The 21,532-nt window shown below is 36.4% G+C and overlaps 1 protein-coding gene across 1 annotated transcript in view; it reads left to right on the top strand.

Moving 5' to 3' along the window:
- ADAMTS19 (ADAM metallopeptidase with thrombospondin type 1 motif 19) overlaps positions 1-21,532 on the top strand; it is a 251,991-nt gene that overhangs the window by 146,807 nt on the left and 83,652 nt on the right. The window contains exons 10-12 of the mRNA XM_059416340.1: positions 9,963-10,064; positions 15,954-16,084; positions 17,029-17,201. Coding sequence (XP_059272323.1) covers positions 9,963-10,064; positions 15,954-16,084; positions 17,029-17,201 — 406 coding nt within the window. The remainder of the gene's footprint in view (positions 1-9,962; positions 10,065-15,953; positions 16,085-17,028; positions 17,202-21,532) is intronic.

Consider the following 21,532-nt stretch of genomic DNA (forward strand, 5'->3'; position numbering starts at 1 on the left):
AGGCAGGCAGAGAGAAGGGGGGGAAGCAGGCTCCCTGCCGCGCAGAGAGCCTGATGCGGGGCCCGATCCCAGGACCCTGAGATCATGACCTGAGCCGAAGGCAGAGGCTTTAACCCACTGAGCCACCCAGGTGCCCCTCTTTTTTCTTTCTTAATTTTCAATTTTATTCTTTACAAAGAACTAGATTTCTGTTTTTTATTATTCCTTTAGAGTCTTTGTTTTCTGTGTCTTAAAATACCCTTCTCCCCCTTTTTCTTCTTTTCCATCCTTGAAAATACTATAATGTTTTGTAATGGAAAATAATGTTTTTAATAATATTATTCCATGCTGAATTACATTTACTACCAAATGTTAAGTTACTGAAATTGTATTTTGGAAGATAATACAAGTGGTAGAACAAGGAGTTACATGTAAAAGATTTGTTACTTCTATATGGGTGTATGTAAGGTTTTTTTTTAATTTAAAACATTTTTTTAAAGATTTTATATACTAGAGAGACAGACAGACAGACAGAGATAGTGAGTGAGAGCAGGAGCAAGGCGGGAGATGGAGAAGGAGAAGCAGACTCCTTGCTTGCTAATCAGGGAGCCCAACGTGGGGCTGGATCCCAGGACCCTGGTATTATGATGTGAGCTAAAGGCAGCCGCTTAACTGAACCACCCAGGTGCCCCAAGACTTTTGTATTTTGACGTAAATTTCAGAACATTTTTTATTTTTAAGATTTTATTTATTTATTTGAGAGAGAATGAGTGAGAGAGAGCATGAAAGAGGAGAAGGTCAGAGATAGAAGCAGATTCCTCAAAGAGCTGGGAGCCTGATGCGGGACTTGATCCTGGAAGTCTGGGATCATGACCTGAGCCGAAGGCAGTTGCCCAACCAACTGAGCCACCCAGGTGCCCAGTTTCAGAACATTTTAATGTAACTATTTACTGTAAAGAAAGATATGAATATAGGTTATCTTTGAAGATAAAATTTATGATTTTTATATGTGGACAATTAATGTTCCACTTAAATTATTTCATTTAAAATATATAGTATTTTCATGTAAACATTTAAAAAATCCTATTTGAGTAAAAATCCAAATTCCTATTATATGCTTTTTAAAAAATTAACATATAATGTATTATTTGCTTTAGGCGTACAGGTCTATGAATCAACAGTCTTACACAATTCAACAGCATTCACCATAACACATACCCTCCCCAATGTCCATAACCCATCTACCATATTCCCCTACCTCCCAGCAACCCTCAGTTTGTTTCCTGAGATTAAGAGTCTCTTATGGTTTGTCTCCCTCCCTGGTTCCATCCTGTTTCTTTTTTTTTTTTTTTTTTTTAGTATATGTGCTGCCGAAGCGAGCACCTGTTTCATTTTTTTACTCCCCTATCCCCACCACCCCCCATCCTGCCCCTCAAATTCCTCATATCAGAGAGATCATAGGATAATTGTCTTTCTCTGATTGACTTAATTTGCTTAGCATAATAACCTCGAGTTCCTTCCATCCATGTCATTGCAAATGGCAAGATTTCATGGTTTTTTGATGGCTGCATAGTATTCCATGTAGATATATACACCACATTTTCTTAATCCTTCCATCTGTTGATGAACATCTAGGTTCTTTCCATAGTTCGGCTGCTGTGGTCATTGCTGCTATAAACATTCAGGTACATGTGCCCCTTCGAATCACTACATTTGTATCTTTAGGGTAAATAGTGTGATTGTTGGGTCATAGGGTGGCTGTATTTTCAACTTTTTGAGGAACCTCCATGTTATTTTTCAGAGTGGCTGTACCAGCTTGCATTCCTACCGACAGTGTGGGAGAGTTCCCCTTTCTCCTCATCCTTACCAACATCTATCGATTCGTGACTTTAATTTTAGCCATCCTGACTGGTGTGAGTTGATATCTCACTGTGGTTTTGATTTGAATTTCCCTGATGGTGAATGATGTTGAACACTTTTTCATGTGTCTGTTGGCCATCTGGATGTCTTCTTTGCTGAAATGTCTGTTCATGCCTTCTGCCCATTTCTTGATCAGGTTATTTGTTCTTTGGGTGTTGAGGTTGATAAGTTCTTTATAGATTTTGGATACTAGCCCTTTATATAATATGTCATTTGCAAATATCTTCTCCCATTTTTTCAATTGTCTTTTGGTTTTGTCGACTGTTTCCTTTGTCGTGCAAAAGCTTTTGATCTTGGTGAAGTTCCAATAGTTGATTTTTGCCCTTGCTTCCCTTGCCTTTGGTGATGTTTCTAGGAAGAAGTTGTTGCAGCTGAGGTCAAAAAGGTTGCTGCCTATGTTGTCCTCAAGAAATTTTATGGATTCTTGTCTTAAATTGAGGTCTTTCATCCATTTTGAGTCTATTTTTGTGTGTGGTGCAAGGAAATGGTTCGGTTTCCTTCTTCTGCATGTGGCTGTCCAGTTTTCCCAACATCATTTGTTGAAGAGACTGTATTTTTTCCATTGGATACACTTTCCTGCTTTGTCTAAGATTAGTTGACCATAGAGTTGAGGGGCCATTTCTGGGTTCTTTATTCTGTTCCATTGATCTATGTGTCTGCTTTTGTGCCAGTACCATCCTGTCTTGATGATGATAGCTTTGTAATAGAGCTTAAAGTCTGGAATTGTGATGCCACCAACTTTGGTTTTCCTTTTCAACATTCCTCTGGCTATTTACGGTCTTTTCTGGTTCCACAGAAATTTTAGGATTATTTCTTCCATTTCTTTGAAAAAAGATTGATGGTATTTTGATAGGGATTGCATTACATGTGTAGATTGCTTTAGGTAGCATATACATGTTCATAATATTTGTTCCTCCAATCCATGAGTATGGAGCCTTTTTTCCATTTCTTTTTGTTTTCCTCAATTTCTTTCATGAGTACTTTATAGTTTTCTGAGTGCAGATTCTTGACCTCTTTGGTTAGGTTTATTCCCAGGTGTCTTATGGTTTTGGGTGCAATTGTGAATGGGATAGACTCCTTAATATCTCTTTTCTCTCTCTCACTGTTAGTGTATAGAAGTGCAACTGATTTCTTTGCACTGATTTTATAGTCTGACACTTTACTGAATTCCTGTATGAGTTCTAGCAGTTTGGGAGTGGAGTCTTTTGGGTTTTCCACATAAAGTATCATATCATCTATCAAGAGTGAGAGTTTGATTTCTTTTCTGCCTATTCATATACATTTTATTTCTTTTTGTTGTCTGATTGCTTAGGCTAGGACTTCTCGTTCTATGTTGAATAGCAGTGGTGATAGTAGACATCCCTGCCATGTTCCTGACCTTAGTAGAAAAGCTCTCAGTTTTTGCCAATTGAGAGTGATATTCACTGTGGGGTTTTCATAGATGGCTTTGATGATATTGAGGTACGTGCCCTCTATCCTTAACCCATTGAAGAGTTTTGATCAAGAAAAGATGCTGTACTTTGTCAAATGTTTTTTTAGCACCTGTTAAGAGTATCATATGGTTCTTGTTCTTTCTTTTATTAATGTATTGTATCACATTGATTTATTTGTGGATATTGAGCCAACCTTGCAGCCCAGGAATAAATCCCACTTGGACGTGGTGAATAATCCTTTTAATGTACTTGTTGGATCCTATTGGCTAGTATTTTGGTGAGAATTTTTGCATCTGTGTTCATGAAGGATATTGATCTGTAATTCTCCTTTTTGGTGGGTTCTTTGTCTGGTTTTGAGATCAAGATAATACTGGCTTCATAAAATGATTTTGGAAGTTTTCCTTCCATTTCTATTTTTTGGAACAGTTTCAGGAGACTAGGTATTAATTCTTCTTTAAATGTTTGGTAAAATTCCCCTGGGAAGCCATCTGGCCCTGGACTCTTGTTTGTTAGGATATTTTTGATGACTCCTTCTATCTCCTTACTCATTGTGGGTCTGTTCAGGTTTTTTATTTCTTCCTGGTTCTGTTTTAGTAGTTTATATGTCTCTAGGAATGCATCCATTTCTTCCAGATTGTCAAATTTGCCCACATATAGTTGCTCAAATATGTTTTTATAATTGTTTGTATTTTTGGGGGGGTGTTGGTTGTGATCTCTTCTCTTTCATTCATGATTTTATTTATTTGGGTCCTTCCTCTTTTCTTCTTGATACTTCTGGCCAGGGGTTTATCAGTCTTAATAGTTCTTTCAAAAAACCACCTCCTACTTTCGTGGATTTGTTCTCCTATTCTTTTGATTTCTATTTCATTGATTTCTGCTCTGATCTTTATTATTTCTCTTCTCCTTCTGGGTTTAGGCTTTCTTTGCTTTTCTTTCTCCAGCTCCTTTTGATGTAAGGTTAGGTTGTGTACTTGAGATCTTTCTTGTTTCTTGAGAAAGGCTTGTATCACTATATACTTTACTCTCAGGACCACCTTTGCTGTGTCCCACAGATTTTGAACAGATGTGTTTTCATTTTCATTTGTTTCCATGAATTTTTTAATTCTTCTTTAATTTTCTGGTTGACCCACTCACTCTTTAGTAGGATGCCCTTTAGCCTCCATGGATCTGAGTTCTTTCCAACTTTCCTCTGTGATTGATTTCTAGCTGCAAAGCATTGTGGTCTGAAAATATGCAGGGAATGATCCCAATCTTTTGGTACTGGTTGAGAACTGTATTGTGACCCAGGATGTGATCTCTTCTGGAGAATGTTCACTAGAGAAGAATGTGTATTCTCTTGTTTTGGGAGGAATGTTCTGAATATATCTGTGATGTTCATCTGGTCCAGTGTGTCAATTAAAGCCATTATTTCCTGGTTCATCTTTGGCTTAGATGATCTGTCCATTTCAGTGAGGTGAAGTGTTAAAGTCCCCTATTATTATTGCATTATTGTTGATGTGCTTCTTTGATATTGTTATTACTTGGTTTATATAATTGGCTACTCCCATGTTAGGGGCATAGATATTTAAAATTGTTAGATCTTCTTGTTGGACAGACCCTGTAAGTATGATAGGGTCCTTCCTCATCTCTTATTATAGTCTTTGGCTAAAAAACTGATTTATCTGGTATAAAGATTGCCATCCCAGCTTTCTTTTGATGCTCATTAACGTGGTAAATTGTTTGCCATGCCCTCACTTTCAATCTGAAGGTGTCTTTGGGCCTAAAATGAGTTTCTTGTAGGCAGCGTATCAATGGGTCTTGTTTTTTTAATCCATTCTAATACCCTGATTCAGGCATTTAGCCCATTTACATTCAGGGTAACTATTGAAAGTTATGAATTTAGTGCCATTATATTGTCCGTAAGGTGATTGCTACTGTATATTGTCTCTGTTCCTTTCTGGACTATTACTTGTAGGCTCTGTCTTTGCTTAGATGACCCCTTTCAATATTTCCTGTAGGGCTGCTTAGGTGTTTTCAAGTTCTTTTAATTTTTGTTTGTCCTGGAAGCCTTTTATCTCTCCTTCTATTTTCAATGATAGCCTAACTGAATATAGTATTCTTGGCTGAATATTTTTCTTATTTAGTGCTCTGAGTATATCATGCTAGTTCTTTCTGGTCTACCAGGTCTCTGTGGGTAGGTCTGCTGCAATCTAATATTTGTACCATTCTATATTACAGACCTCTTGTCCCAAGCTGCTTTCAGGATTTTCTCTTTGCCACTGAGCCCTATAAGTTTTACTATTAGGTGATTTATTTACTGATTTTGAGGGAGGTTTCTTTGTTCTTCCTGGATTTTGATGCTTGTTCCCTTCTCCAAATTAGGGAAATTCTCTGCTATAATTTGCTCCAATATACCTTCTGCCCCTTTCTCTTTCTTCTTCTTCTGAGATCCCAATTAGTCTAGTATTGTTTCATCTTATGGTATCTTGGATACCTTCCTTCATGGTTCAGTAATTGTTAGTCTCTCTTTTACTCAGCTTCTTTATTTTCCATCATTTGGTCTTCTTTATCATGAATTCTCTTTCCTGCCTCATTTGTCCTAGTAGTAAGAGCCTCCATTTTTTATTGCACCCCATTAATAGATTTTTTAATTTCAACTTGTTTAGATTTTAGATCTTTTCTTTCTTTCTTTCTTTCTTTTTTTTTTTTGACAGGCAGAAATCACATGTAGGCAGAGAGGCAGGCAGAGAGAGAGGAGAAAGCAGGCTCCCTGTTGAGCAGAGAGCCCGATGCGGGGCTTGATCCCAGGATCCTGGGATCATGACCCGAGCCGAAGGCAGAGGCTTTAACCCACTGAGCCACTTAGGCGCCCCTTGTATCCCAAAATTTTAAAGAAGGAGAAACCTGTATGTGTACAAAAAAAGAAGATTAAATACAATAAAGGGATCGAATATGAGTATAGCAATGAAAATCTAAAAAGATTTTTTTAAAATTATTGATAGGATACAATAGTTAAAAAACATTAAAATAGGAAGCAGATAAAATAAAAGAGTAAGAAAAAATACAATTTAAAAATTTACTTTGAGAGACTAAAGAATCATGGCGAAAAAATCATGAATTCAATGTGTCTTACTCCTGTAGCTCTGATGTTTTGCAGTTCTCATTGATTGGTGAACTTGGTCTTGGCTGGGTTTTCTTGCTAATCTTCTCAGGGAGGGGCCTGTTGCAGTGATTCTGAAATGTCTTTGCCCAAGACGCAATTGTACCGCCTTTGCTAGGGGCCATGCTAAGCAGTCTGCGCGGTTTCACTCTCTGGAGCTTTTGGTCCTGAATACTTTCCGTACAGTTTGGGCAGATGGGAATGAAAATGGTGGCCTCCCAATCTCTAAGAGCTCGGCGCCCCACTCCTCAATGCACCCTCACAGAAAAGCGTCAATCCCTCCCATCTCCCTGGTCTCTGGCCGAACTCTGCTCTCACCCAGCCTGTGACCAAGCATTTCTTTCTCTGGCCTATGGCCCCGTTGGAGTCTCCAAGCCCAGCAGATTCTTGTCGCATGCTCCTGCGCTCCTCCTGGAGGAGGAAGGAGGGGTTCTTTCTGGATCTGCCACTTGTGGGGTCCCTGCTTGAAGAGCAATGGTCTGACTGTGCCTCAGATCATGGTTTAATGTAACCCTGAGATGAGAACCCTCCACCTTGCTCCATCTCTGCAGCCAGATTCCCCACTCCAATACCTGGGAGCTCTGTCACATTCAGACACCCCTGGTCTTTTTGCCACCCCATGGGCCCTGAGACCACACTGTCCCCACAAGTGTTCCTCAATGCTTAGTCTCTAGAGCAAAGTCCCTCAGTGGAGCAGACTTCTAAAAGTTCTGATTTTACTGGTCCCTCCCTCCTGCAGTCTCTCTTAATATATATCAATTCAGGTTCACTTCTCCACATCTTTTACTTCCCAAAAGTGGTCACTTTTCTTTTCCTAGAATTGCTGCTCTTCTGCTCTTGTATTTCCTTTTGAGTTTGTAGGTGGTCAGAATGGTTTCATTACTACCTAGCTGAACTCCTGGGATCTGTTGATATTTAGGTCTTCTCCCCCACCGTCTTGCTCCTCTCCTTGTTATATGCTTTTAATGGTCTTTTCTCATTATGGAAAAAAAATTTTTAAGAGAATATTACATTATTATTTATTAGCTTTCTAGGAAGAACTGAGGTGTGAAGTTCTGTCCTGGGTTCCTATGGAAAGCATTTGAAGTTTAAAAGTTCATTTCTTAATTGATACATTAAATTCTTTCAGCAGTTGAGTTGCAAAAAATATTTGACTCTAACTTAACATACACGGAGTACGGAGCCTGAGGCAAGGATGGATCTCAGGACACTGAGATCATCACCTGAGCCAAAATCAAATGTTAGACTCTTAACCAACTGAGCCATCCAGATGTCCCTTGCCCCTTTATAGTACCCTTGTAATATCTTAAGAAGGGCTTGATATTGGCCCTCATATCACACATCTGAGATACTCTACTTCTCAAGGTGAAAATAGTCCATACCATTTCTTCTTCAACATTTTCTTGTGTTACTTTTGACAGTTTAGTTTGAAATCCTAAATCTGAGTTATTTTTAAGAATAAGGCTATAATTTACTTCCCATAAGATCCCTGGACCTGCAGAATATAAAGTGTACAGAGATCTCCTCTATGAGAGATATATTCTAAATGATCGTGCTTATCTTGAAAAGCTGCCAAGTTTGCTTTCGTTCTCCCAGTGCCTGAAGTGGGAATCAATTAGAGTACCTGCTGCTATGAATAGCAGATAATGGTGGAAGGTCAGAATTTAGACCACCAACAGGTGTTCAGTAACCAGTATTATTACAAAACTACAGTATACAAGATTTGTTTTTTTGTTCAATATGCACTTCATTATGCACTGGTTAACTAATGAGCCTGGCAGAAATAACTCATGTTATAATACAACTAAGCTTTATGGAATACCCATGAAGCAAAGTTGTTCTTTGTTGGAAAATTTCACATTTGATCCCATGATTATAAGACATCCTTAACAGAACGGTATTAAGGGTAAAAATACATTTAAGAACTGTGATCTTGGGTTAGAGATCCATTAATTCAAATATAAATGTGTGCACAAGTGTACATAATAAACAACCTATCTGTTAACTTGAAAAGATCTAAAATATAGCAGAGAAGCAATTTGATTTAGACATTATTGACGTTCTTTAAAATAAATCCCTGGATGAATTTTTGGTAAATGATTTGTGTAAACCAATTACAGAAGTTAGGCTAAATCATCTCCTAAATATAATACAATATATTTGGATGAAGTATTTTGAAGCAGAAAAGCTATCACAGCAAATAAAATAAGGTGAATAGATTATGTCCCACTCTTGCCATATATTATATAATTTTTAAGAGAATTTATATTTTTAAAGAAAGAAAGAAAAGGAAAATACTGTTTGGAGCTTTGTGACAAATTCAGTGTTAAAATTGTAACTGACCTGTTTAAAACATTCACTTAAATATCTTTCCCAAATATTTAATAAATTTGGGTCATAAGCTAATTTTTACTTTGCAGTGATTTTTTAGTCTGTTTTGCATATACCGGCAGAGTAAAACTCCTAAAATAGCCTTTTTATCTTCTCAACCTCCTGATCAACTGTGAAGTGGTTTCTTTCTCCCTCCAAATATGGAGTTCCTTGCCCTTCATGGTATTCAATGTTTGGTTCTTCAATCTTTAAAATTTTGTTTCCTTTAAAATCTTGTATGAGACTGTGCCTTTCACATTGCCATGATTTCTTCTCTATTGATCTGTCTTTTTCCACCTTCTCCATGTATCTAGATAGGTAATGCAGTTATCTTCACTATGCAGTATTGTAATCATCTCTAACTGTCCCTCATGGACTTCCTGTTTCTATGAAATGCAAATGTGTTCTGAGTGCCTCATTCTGTCTGTGGTGATGGCCCCTAGAGCTGGGGCTTGGGTTTCTGACAGGTTTCTTTCCTGCCTGTTTTGAGTTCTCTTCCTTCACCGTGACTCTATCTTTTCTACCTTATCCCAGGATTTTTGTTTTTCCCTCAGACTTTTCCCTAGAAAAAGTTCATTGTATCCTGGAGACCTGAAACTCATTCAGACTGAGGTAAAAATGACTGATACCAGAAACATACCCATTCATAGTCTGTGTTGTGTCATAGGCCAAGGCTACTGTGAAATAATGAAATGCTAACCATGGCCTTTAAGTATAATAAGTGAGGACAGGCTTTAGGACAGCAGGCACTAAATTCATACCACAAACCCATCACTTTTATTCTTCTAGCCTGGTTCATGGAATGATACAAATAATGGTTTTTAGCTTACACTTCTCTGTTGTACCTACATAATCTTAGTAGTAATCAGATGTATTTTATTTAAGAAACGTACAGATATTTAAATGAATTAAACAGATTTTCTGTTTTTAATGTATCAATATTCTAATCACTATACATAAGTCATATGATAATTTAGTGATATTTATATGTTTTATTACCTAAAACATATTTTTCTTCAAACAATTTCTGTTGTTCTATCAAGATAGATTTCTCAAAAATTATAGACTTCACCTCAAAAACATGGTACCTCCTCATTATTTATTATGGGCTTGTTTTTCAGCATGTTATTTGCACAGGGTTATGGTGCAAGGTCGAGGGTGAGAAAGAATGCAGAACGAAGCTAGATCCACCAATGGATGGAACTGATTGTGACACTGGTAAGGTAAGTCATTCAAAGTCTAAGTTAATTAAGAACATGGAATGAGAAAGTCAATTATCATATGGTTTCACTTACTTGTGGAGCATAAGGAATAACATGAAGGACATTGGGAGATGGAGAGAAGTGAGTTGTGGGAAATCAGAGGGGGACACAAACCATGAGAGACTGTGGACTCTGAGAAACAAACAGGATTTTGGAGGGGAGGGAGATGGGGATTGGGTGAGCCTGGTGGTAGGTATTATGGAGGGCACATATTGCATGGAGCACTGGGTGTGGTGCATAAATGGTGAATTTTGGTGAAAAGAAAAAAAAAAAACAACATGGAATGAAATTCCAGAAACTCACACCTTCTTCTGCCAGTTAAATATGTATCTATCTTAATACCAGTGGAATACCTCCAGTAATTACATGAAAATTTTTTTCAGTATTTCATTCATTTTCAATTTTAACTTTCATATTGTACCAAATCTATGGTTGTTTTGTTAACATAGATGCAGTTATTTTTTTTATTGTTGATTATGAGAAGACTGAAAAATGTGTATATCACTTTAACCAAAAAATGAATTTATTTTTACTATTTAAGTTAAACATAGGTAAATAATCACAAATAATAGCATAATGTCAAACTTCCAGAGCTGATGAATCCTTTCAGTTATAAAATATTGTCTCAGAAAAGACAATGAGTATAATTTTTCCTTGTCATTTCAAGCATCATATATAAAATATTCTAATTGACATTTTGAAGATCAGTAAATATTTAGCTGTTTGAGTTCGTTAATGTGTTTCATAGAGTTTCAGGAAAATTTATTAGTATACATTTTCATATCAAAATAATTGATGTTGAAAAATTAATTTTCTTTTGATTTTCATATCAAAGTTATTGCTGTTGAAAAATAATTTTCTGTTGAAGATGATGAAGGAGGTAGATCTCATCTCAATATATAGTGATAGTTAATCAAAAGATAACAGTTCAATAGCTTACATTACTTTCTAATTTTTATTCTATAAAGTGAAAATAGAATGGTTAATCACTTTACTCATTAGATATAAAATCAAAAACCTTGCCTCTGAAGAACAAACATGTTTATTTCATTTAAAAAGAAACAACAATATAAAGCTTACTTGGAGTGAATTACTTAATGAAAACAATGAAGTTATGCTGAATGCTAGCTTAAAAACACGTTTTTAAAAATGGACATAATGGAATTTCAGCAATTCCACTGCTAGAATTTTGTGCAAAGGTAATACATGTGTTTCACAAAAATAGACGTGTGTGCGTATAAACACACACACATACACAGGCACACAAATACTTATGTAAGCTTGCGGTTTGCAATGATGAGGCATGAGAAACAATTAAAATATTCATGATGTGAGGAATGGTTACAATGTAGCTGTTAAAAGAATGAGGTAGATAAATATGTACCAAATGGAAAAATAAAAAGTCATGATGGTTAATACATAGGCATCTCAAGAAAAATAATCCTTTATGATACCCTTTGATATTTACCAAAAAACTGGTTATGAATACACACATACATTGTATACATTCCTAAACTAATAGAAAATGGTTTGAAAATATAAACTCTAAGCTGTAATTAGTAGTTAGCTCTTGAGAGGGAAATGGAATTGATGGCTGAAAGCAGGGTAGCTGAGGGAAAATAAAATTATTTTCTCAGACACTTTTGGATTGTTGGACATAATCATGTTGTCATTTATTACTTCTGTGATTTCTTTAATTAAAAAGAAAAATATATACAAACTGTTTAAGTACAAAATATCTTTTAAGACTAGAAATGTTTTATCAGCAGATATGATCAACAGAAAAATGCTTTCTTGAAAGGGAATTTCTCTTAATTATCAGCCAGTTGTTTATGGACCATGCCAGATGTTTTTCTCTGAGTTTATATGGAGAGTCAGAATCTGAGTTGGTTTTTTTTTTTATTATTATACACAAAAGTACAATAATGTGTGCATATTGGGCAGGCCTCACAGTATTATGTTGAGTAATTTATTGCTGGAATCATAAAACTCTCGACCAACTATAATTTTTATCGTTGCTGAAACATGAAAACCATAATAAACAAAGACAACCAACTATTCAGCAGTGTTTCTTTAACATCACACAGCCCATTCATCTTAGTTCTTTAACAATATAAAATCTCTTCATTTTTACAAACTGATGTCCTCAATATTTTTCTGCTATTATTTTTTCCATCTGATATTTATGAAAATGATTTCCATTATTGAAGGTCTCTAAAATAAACTTATTGTTTAAGCCATCAAAATTGCAATGGCTCATCAAAAGTAAAATGTTTTTATTTCCCTCTAATTGTGCTAACAGTATTCTTTTAGTGTTTCTGTAATGCTTTGTGTATTGAAATAACTAATGGACTTCTCAGTTCCTCAGGCCGTGTGGGCTTCTTCAAATATCCATTTGTTCCAGCTGTTGTAGAAGCCATGGTGAAAATAGCATCCAACACTCTGCCTAGTAGTGCTGTAGTGTTAAAAATATTTGAATGCTTTCAACCTCACACAAAACACTGCTAGGCTGGCCCATTGCAAACCAAGAAACAAAACTGGGAATTTTTTAAAAGTTTGTTACAAAATTTTGTAATCATGTAATTTTTTTTTCATGTAATTTTTTATAGTGTATTGTGATGTTAATCCAGCTATATAGCTAGTTCATCTAAGAGTGTATAATTCAGTCTGAAAAGGTGTCTACAGAATTTTATGATTCAAAATAATTGTAAAGATGGGGATTTATTTACAATTTCTGCATAGGCTTTTCCAAATTAAAAGCAACCTTTTTCTTTCTTCTCTTTATAATACTATCATCATGTTTACATTTACACTTAACAGATGCTAAAGAGTTGGTAAATGACTTAATAAAAACCAAGAAATGTATGTTTTTTCACGGACAATACTTGCTAGGAATTGGGGGAGAAGAAAGGAAAGTTAAATGCAAATTTAGTAAAGTTTTAACCTGTTTTGAAGAATTCTACATAATATATTTTATTTACTTCCCTAAATTGAGATTCTTAAAATTTGCCATTGTAATTCTTTATTAAAAATATAACAACTGTAATATCCTTATACTCACAAATTCATATATGTAGATTTTATTGCCTCTGTCCTACTCTTTTCTCATCCAACAATGTATTTATAAGAAGATTTGATTGGACAATGATGTTCCCCTGGTCATCTTCACAGACCTCTTCCAATCTTATGTTTTTATGAACTTCCCAGACATGTCCACCTAGAAATTTGATAGAATGGAAATGCAGTCAGTTTTTTATGTCATGTACTGTCTCAGAAATAATCTGTATTTTTATTTTGTTAGCATTTTCATAAATCAGACTGAATTAGTAGATATGACAAATTTTATATTTTTAACCAGGTATAATATTTCTTGAGGCTCAAAAATACAAATGAAGAAAAATATGCTGCCAGAAATCATATGAAAATTAGGGTTATTTTATATATAAACTGAATGGAATATATTATATAATTTAAACAAAAACCAAATGGAATAAATTGTATGATCATTTAAAAGATTTTATTTATTTGTTTGACAGAAATCACAAGTAGGCAGAGAGGCAGGCAGAGAGAGAGGGGAAAGCAGGTTCCCTGCTGAGTATAGAGCCCGATATGGGGCTCAATCCCAGGACCCTGGGATCATGACCTGAGCCGAAGGCAGAGGCTTTAACCCACTGAGCCACCCAGGCACCCCTGTATGATCATTTAAACAGAACATTTAACACTTCTTTCAGTGTTGAAGTACAATACCACCTAGAAGACACAAAGACAGTTTCTCCATGGTTTCATCCAGAGATCTGGTTCTCTGCAAAGTGATGACTTTAAATACTGTACTATGCTTTCTTTAAAGCTCACTGATTTATGTATGCAAATTTGGCTTCTATATCTGTTTCCATTTCTCTTTACCTGCCTAATGTGCTCTGGTTTAAATGATGTACAAGTCCAGATGCTGGTCTTTCACAGCATATTTTTAGTCTGCTGGGAATGATTGCCCAGCCTTTCAATGACAACTTGCTGCTAAATGAGCAAGGAGCTATGATACACACCATGGGAAGCACAAACACCATTTAAATAGGCCAAAAAAATTTGACCCACTGAAGTTTGACAGCTTTCATGTTGGATTTTTTTTTTTTTCATGAATGGCATTAGATTGTTATCCTTAAAGCCAGTAAACTATTTAAAAGGACATGGTTTCCCCTCCTTCTGCAGTTTTCAGACAGAATCTTCACACAAAATTGCAATTTAATGACAATCTTCATACAAAATCTCAGTGTAATGTGCTATCAATACACTCTGAGTTCTTGAGATTTTTTTTCAAGCATTGATTTAAAGCTTATTGTATCTAAAAGAGGTTGAATTTCAAGTTTGACATTATGGAAAAAATCTGCAAGAACTAATTATTTTATTGCCTAGAAAAGCACTAACTGGGCTACACAAAACCATGTAGCATAGTTTTTTTCCTAAATTCTCTCTTTAATAACCATCTCAAATAATTTAATAACCATCTCAAAATAAATTCTAAAGAAATATAGATCAGCTAAGATCAGGATGAATAGAATTTTGATTAGACTTCTAGAAACTTATTAATCATATTAATATAATAGTACATATAATTTAGCATTATCATCATTAATTATTGTTAATTTTTATTAAGTTAACTTTTATTAAGTATGGACTATGTATTGTGCTTAGTGCTTCATTCTACACCTGCAAAGTCCTGTAAATATGATTATCATTCACATTTTGAAATGGGAAATGTGAAGATTTGAGTGTTTCTGTATTTTCTGCAAAATCCCTAATAAGTCATGTTGCTCTTAAGTGTAGAAAATCGTTTAGGTCTGGAAGGATAAGCTTGCTCGACTCCTTCATTATACAGTCATGAATCTGAATTTCGCAAACATTTTCTTATTATTCTCAACATAATTTTGTTCAGCTAATTTTACTTTTAACATATTTGCCATGATCCTGATGTATCTGATTTTTCTGAAATGAGAAATTCAAGTCTTCCAAGTCTGGGCACCCCCATTCCTGGTGGCCACAGAAACTGTCTCTTTGGCTGCCTTTGTTCGAAGTGGATAAAAATATAATTATAAACAAGAGATTGTGTACAGTCCTTTCTCTTCTTTTGTGATTATCTTTCTCAGTTAATTGATAGAAATCAAGATGCAGAATAACTGGAAGGAAATGATGAAATTTCAAAGAATCCAATTGCCTAAGTCTTTGAAGTAAACTGCTTTCAAACAAAAACTTGCTGTAATGTTAACGTTTATGTTTGATGGGAACTCTTTCAGAAAAAAAGAAAGAAGTCATGAAGGGAAGTGCTGAAGTTAAATCAGGGTTTTTTTGTTTTTTTTTTTTTAATTACAAGGGAAGAAAACCACCAACCTTTCAAATCGCAGTCATTAAGTTTGCTAAAATGTCTCCTTCCCTCCAGTTATGCAAGAACGTTTAGGTTATTCTCCATTCTGACGTAGGACTCTGCTTCTGTCATGTGTCTCTTTTAAACTGTTAACGTTTCTCAGACTGTGTTAGTTTTCCTTTCCTGGCTGTGCCTCCTCAGCTTCCCTCTTTACCCTATCTCTGGCATACGTACTGACTTCTCAGAGCTGAGTGCGAATACGTGTGCACTGTTTCCATAACAAGACTGTGTGATCTGACGTGACAACTGGGAAAATGGACCATTCTACTGCTATGACAAGAAGCAAGTGCCAACTTGGATTTGGTCTTTTTCAGTTCATATATGTGGGGGTCTAGTAGGTGGGATTTAATCACAATTCCAGTGACTCTGTACGCCAGTGAATGATTATCCGTTGTGCCCTGATTTGTTCACCTAAGACATAACTTTTGGAATAGTGGTGTAAGGCTGGAGAATGTACCAGCAGGACCTTGGCACCTGGACATGTGGCCGGAGAGTGGAGCGAGTGGAGCCCCTGTAGCCGAACCTGCGGTTCTGGGATCAGCAGTCGAGAGCGCGAATGTCCTGGGTAAACACAAAGCTCCTGGATTGGGGGAGGGCATTTTTTCCCTCAATTTCCAAAGGCAAAGTTTTTACTGATAAACAGTGTTGGAAGGCAGAAGAAGCCCCTCAAATACCTACCCCATGTTGGGTAACAGAAAAATCCCTCAAATTGTTTAAATGATATAAAATCCCCCAAGAAGAAAATGAGACCAACCCCTCTCAGAACAAAGAATTAAATGTTGCATGGGGTGGTTATCTTGAGTAAATCGAAGAAGCTGATGCGTTCAAATGAGCAGGGAGACATGCATTAGATGAAGTGAGTCCACAATGAAGGGAACTGTGAGAAGGCAGATAGGTGAATAGGACTTCAGGAAGGGAGGGAAGGAGAACAAAATCAATGTCGATATAAGCCAGTAGTCTTGAGAAATGAAGACGTGCTAGCACGTATACAGATAGGGAGCATTTCAGGGTCTTCTCACCCAACCCCAGTCACTTGCCTGAGTGATCCCAGGAAAGCACATGAGAAAATCATTTCAGCTCTATGCTTTGACTCTTGGTGTGGGCTCAGTGGCCCGATTCCTTCAAAAGCAATTTTAAAGAAAGGGTGTGAAAACATTAGAACCAGCTCCATCACAGGAATCACAGGCTTTCCGTTTGGCCCCCAGCCTCTGCCCTTTACTCTTCCATTTCTATGGCAGGTTGGCTTTTATTTATCATGTGTTTAAGAAGTTAGAAGTTTTAGAAGTTTGATCAAGGATAGGGAGAATATATATATATATATATATATATATGGTTTTTAATAAGCATATAGATTTCCTACCATTAGCAATCATTTAAGGTGTCCACATTTTCCAAACTAGATTTAATATAAAAGATTCTACCTTTTTAATTTAATGCCTTTAAAATTGTTTAAATGGGTAATTAACATTAAAATAAGATAAAATTGACTATTTGTACTATCTTTTCTAGGCTAGGCTCTGAAGCAAGGGATTGTAATGGTCCCAGAAAACAATACAGAATATGTGAGAATCCACCTTGTCCTGCAGGTTTGCCTGGATTCAGAGACTGGCAATGTCAGGCCTATAGTGTTAGAACTTCATACCCAAAGCATGTACTTCAGTGGCAAGCTGTCATGGATGAAGGTATGACTCACATCGCCACCATCTTTTTTTGTTTGTTTATTTATTTTTATTGTGTTATGTTAGTCATCATACAGTACATCATTAGTTTTTGATGCAGTGTTCCATGATTCATTGTCACCACCATCTTAATGAAGTAGATTTCTAAATTTGCAAAGTATTTAACAGTAGTAATCAATGTTATTTAACAGATGATACAGATTATATTCTAAATATATATTTATATATATTATATAAATTATATATATTATATTCTAAATATATATATTTTCAGAGCTCTCTTTTGTCATCCCTTAATGACCTATAACAGTCACAAGCACTGACTCCAAGTATATTTTTTTAAATGTAGAGTGTATTATTACACACCAATTAGATGAACTAAAAATTTTTTTAAAGTAACAGTGGGAAATGTTGCTGAGGATGAGGAGAAATTGGATGTCCTGTGTTGCCGATTGGAATGTAAATGGTACAGCCACTCTGAAAAATAGCTTGGTAGTTTCTTAAATAACTCAACATACATTTTTCATGAAATTTAGGAAACACACTCTTGGGCATTTTCCACAGTGAAGTGAAAATTTACAACCGTTAAAAAATCCCATCTTTCATGGGATTTTTTAACGGTTATAACATAAGTGACTCTTAATCTCACAAAACAAACTGAGGGTTGCTGGGGGGAGGGGGTTTGGGAGAAGGGGGTGGGATTATGGACATTGGGGAGGGTATGTGCTTTGGTGAGTGCTGTGAAGTGTGTAAACCTGGTGATTCACAGACCTGTACCCCTGGGGATAAAAATATATGTTCATAAAAAATAAAAAATTATAAAAAAAAAATCCCATGAAAGAATGTTCATAGCAGCTTTATTTTCAATAGTCCAAAAAATGGAAGCAACCAAAGAAGTTCTGAGTACCTAACAGTCAGACACACTGAGGTACATCCATACCCTGGGATATTATGTAGCAATAAAAGGAACAAACTTTTGATTTGTGTAGCAACTTAGTGGATTTCAGAGCTTTATGCTGAGTGAGAACAACCAATCTCAAAACATCAAATATTCTGTGCTTCCACTTATATAACTTATAACATATATAAATATATATATAATGTATATAATATAATCTGTGATTCCATATATATGGAAGTCATATATATGACAAAATGTAGAGATGTTAAACAGAATAAAGGTTGCCAAAAGAGGGATGGTGGTGGGGAAAAGGATGGGTGTTACTATAAAGGGGTAGCATTAAGACAGAACTTTGTGCTGATAAAATACTTAAATATATTGATTGTGCTAGTGGTTGTGAAATTTACACATGTGATAAAATGGCACAGGGGTATACACATACCTGTATCAGTGTCCATTTCCTAGGTTTGCTATTGTTCTGTAGTTAACCAAAGTGTAAGCACTGGGGTAAACCGGGGATAAGGCACATGAGATCCCTGTAGTATTTTTGCAACTTCCTATAAATCTTTAATTATTTCAGAATAAGAATGTTAAGAAAACTATATGCTGCTTTATTATTTAAGAATTAGTTTGGGGGGGGCGTGTTTTGGTGCTTCAGTCGGTTAAGCACCTGACTCTTAGTTTCAGCTCAGGTCATAGTCCAGAGACTCGATGCTCAGCAGGGAGTCTGCTTAAGATTTTCTCTGCCGCTCCTGCTTATGCTCTCTCTAGTAAATAAATAAATCTTTTTTAAAAAGAGAGTTATTTACAAATAACTTAATAACTTCTTTACTTAAGATATTTCCTGCCCATGGTCAGTCAGTGAGCTATGAGTTCGAGCTGCAGGTACCAAACATGGTGATGAATTCTCTGACTTACCTGACCATCAGGGCCCCATTTTCTCCTGTCCTTATTTCTCCTCTTAGCCAGTTTGGATTGTGCTTTTCCTTCATTTCAACAACATGCCTATCAACAGCCTAAATTCTATTGTTGATGGATTTCAATGCATCTAACTGACAGAACCCTTCTCTCCACGTAAGCTTCTGAGAATGCAAGCACTAATGGCAAAGGCCAGATAACAAGGCAGATTCCTCCACTATAGATAAGTGGTGTTACGTGTTTGATAGTGAGAGGATGAGGAGGTAATCTCCCTTCTCTTACCTCGTGTCTCCTCTAGAACCTTATTTCCCTGTCAGTTTGCACTCCAGATCTTGGTCTTATTTAACTGCCTCAAACATGCCATGTTTTCTTCCCCTTGATAGCCTCCAAACATACTATTTCCTAAGCTGAGAGGACATGATAGCACCATCCTCTGTTCACACTATTCTCTTAATAAATGGTACCTTCTTTCCAGATGCTTAGAGTTGCCATTTTTTCTTTTCTTTTACTATACATTCAAAATATCAGTAAGGTGACACTAGCCTTATCTTCTTTAATTCCAGCGTAGTTAACACACAGTGTTATGTTAGTTTCGAGTGTATGATACTGTGATTCAGCATTTCCATCCATGACTCAGCTCTCATCAAGCCAAGTGTACTCTTAATATCCTTCACCTGTTTCCCCCATTCTCTCATCCACCTCCCCTCTGGTAACCATCAGTTTGTTCTGTAGGGTTAAGAGTCTGTTTTTTGGTTAGTCTCTTTTTTCTTTGTTAATTTGTTTTGTTTCTTAAATTCCGTATTTGAGTAAATCATATAGAATTTCCCTTTTTATGACTTATTACACTTAGCATTATATTCTAGATTCACCCATATTGATGCAAATGGCAAGATCTCATTCTTTTTTAATGGATGGGAACTTATCTTTGAAGTACATGCAGAGTCTGATCATTTCCCAATATTGTCAGGACTCCTCCCCTGGTACAAGCCACCGTCTCTGCCCCAGGGATTACAGCAAGCCGTCTAACTGGTCTTTATGCCTGTGTTCTCAAGTCTCAACAGCCAGAGTGATACATTTAAATTTTCAGTCATGTCCTGTTATTCTTCCATTTGAAAGCCTCTAGTACCTTTCCAATTCACTGAAAGTCCATATTCATTCCTTCTAAGGGGAAGACCTTAAGGAGCTCTGCCACCTCGCTTCTTCCTACTCTCAGATTTCATCTCTACTATTCCCCATTACCCTTTTAGCCACATTGGCTCCCTTGGTCTTCCTAGAATAAGTCCTAGTGTCTTGGTCTTCCTTTCCTTGCTGTAACACTGTCTTCAGATATCCGTAGCCTTCATTCTCTCACCTCCTTCAGGTCTTTTGTTAAATAGTAACTCAGTGCCTTTTCTTTCCCTGCTTTATTCTTTTTTCACAGAACTCATCACCATCTGCCATAATACTTTTATTTATTACATTCCTCCCATAATTGTTGGAAGAGCAGGGATTATCTTATTTTTGCACTGCTGTATGTGTAGCATTGTGAACAGTACCTGAATGGAGTAGGCACTTAATAAACTCGGTAAATGAGTGATATACCTTACAGGTATTTTCTACTGATCTGTTCTGGCCCCTCTTCTCACTAAACATTCTCCTTGGGATAATATTACGTTCTCACTAGGTTTTATTTATCATCTATATGGCGAAGGAACACTGGTATTTATCTCCAACCCAGATCTCTCCATCATGAGCCCCTTCATCACTTACCCTTCTGTTACATATATATATATATATCTACTCAACATCTCATTATTTCTGACTCAACACATCCCTTTCCTTCTCTCTTGGTCCTACCATCTGCTTCTCTCATGCTCTCTCACAACAGAATGGCATCATGATCAACCTCATTCTCAATTAGTCAGTATCATTCATCCTCAGTCTCCATTCATCTGGAATCAAATTGCAAGCACTATTGGTCCAACACTTTCTCCTCCCAGCATGTTGGCTCATGATTGCACTCTCTTGAACCTGGATTCTCAAACAGCTTCCTGTCTCTCTCTGACCAGTCTTCTCCAGCCCCTGGTCCTCATTTTGGCCAGACTTGCCTTTTAGAGGCTGGATCTGTCAGCTACTTTGCCAAGTAATACCCTTCCATGAGTCCCACTGCTCTCAGAACCAATCTCAAACATCACTGCCTGGTTTCTAAGGCTGTTTGTGTGGCCTGCCCCTTTAGCTTCTCTCACCTCATCTCCATCAATCCCTTCTGTGTTCTCTAGCACACACAGGCCAACTTCCATTCCATCTCTCATATACATCATGCTCTCTTAGATCTGGGTCTGTAAACATGCCAGTTTCTTGGCATAATACCTTTTATTTCTCGAGGTTTGTTCTCTGTCTTGCTCTCACCCCATTTATTTATCAGAAAAAAATGTCTGTTGATTTTTTTTTTTTTTTACTCAGTTTATGTCAAGTTTCCTAGTATCTCTAGGAAAAAAGAATCCCCCTGATCCTCCAAATTGGGTATGTGCTTGTT

Source organism: Mustela nigripes, chromosome 12, assembly GCF_022355385.1.
Source record: "Mustela nigripes isolate SB6536 chromosome 12, MUSNIG.SB6536, whole genome shotgun sequence".
Classification (NCBI taxonomy): domain Eukaryota; kingdom Metazoa; phylum Chordata; class Mammalia; order Carnivora; family Mustelidae; genus Mustela; species Mustela nigripes.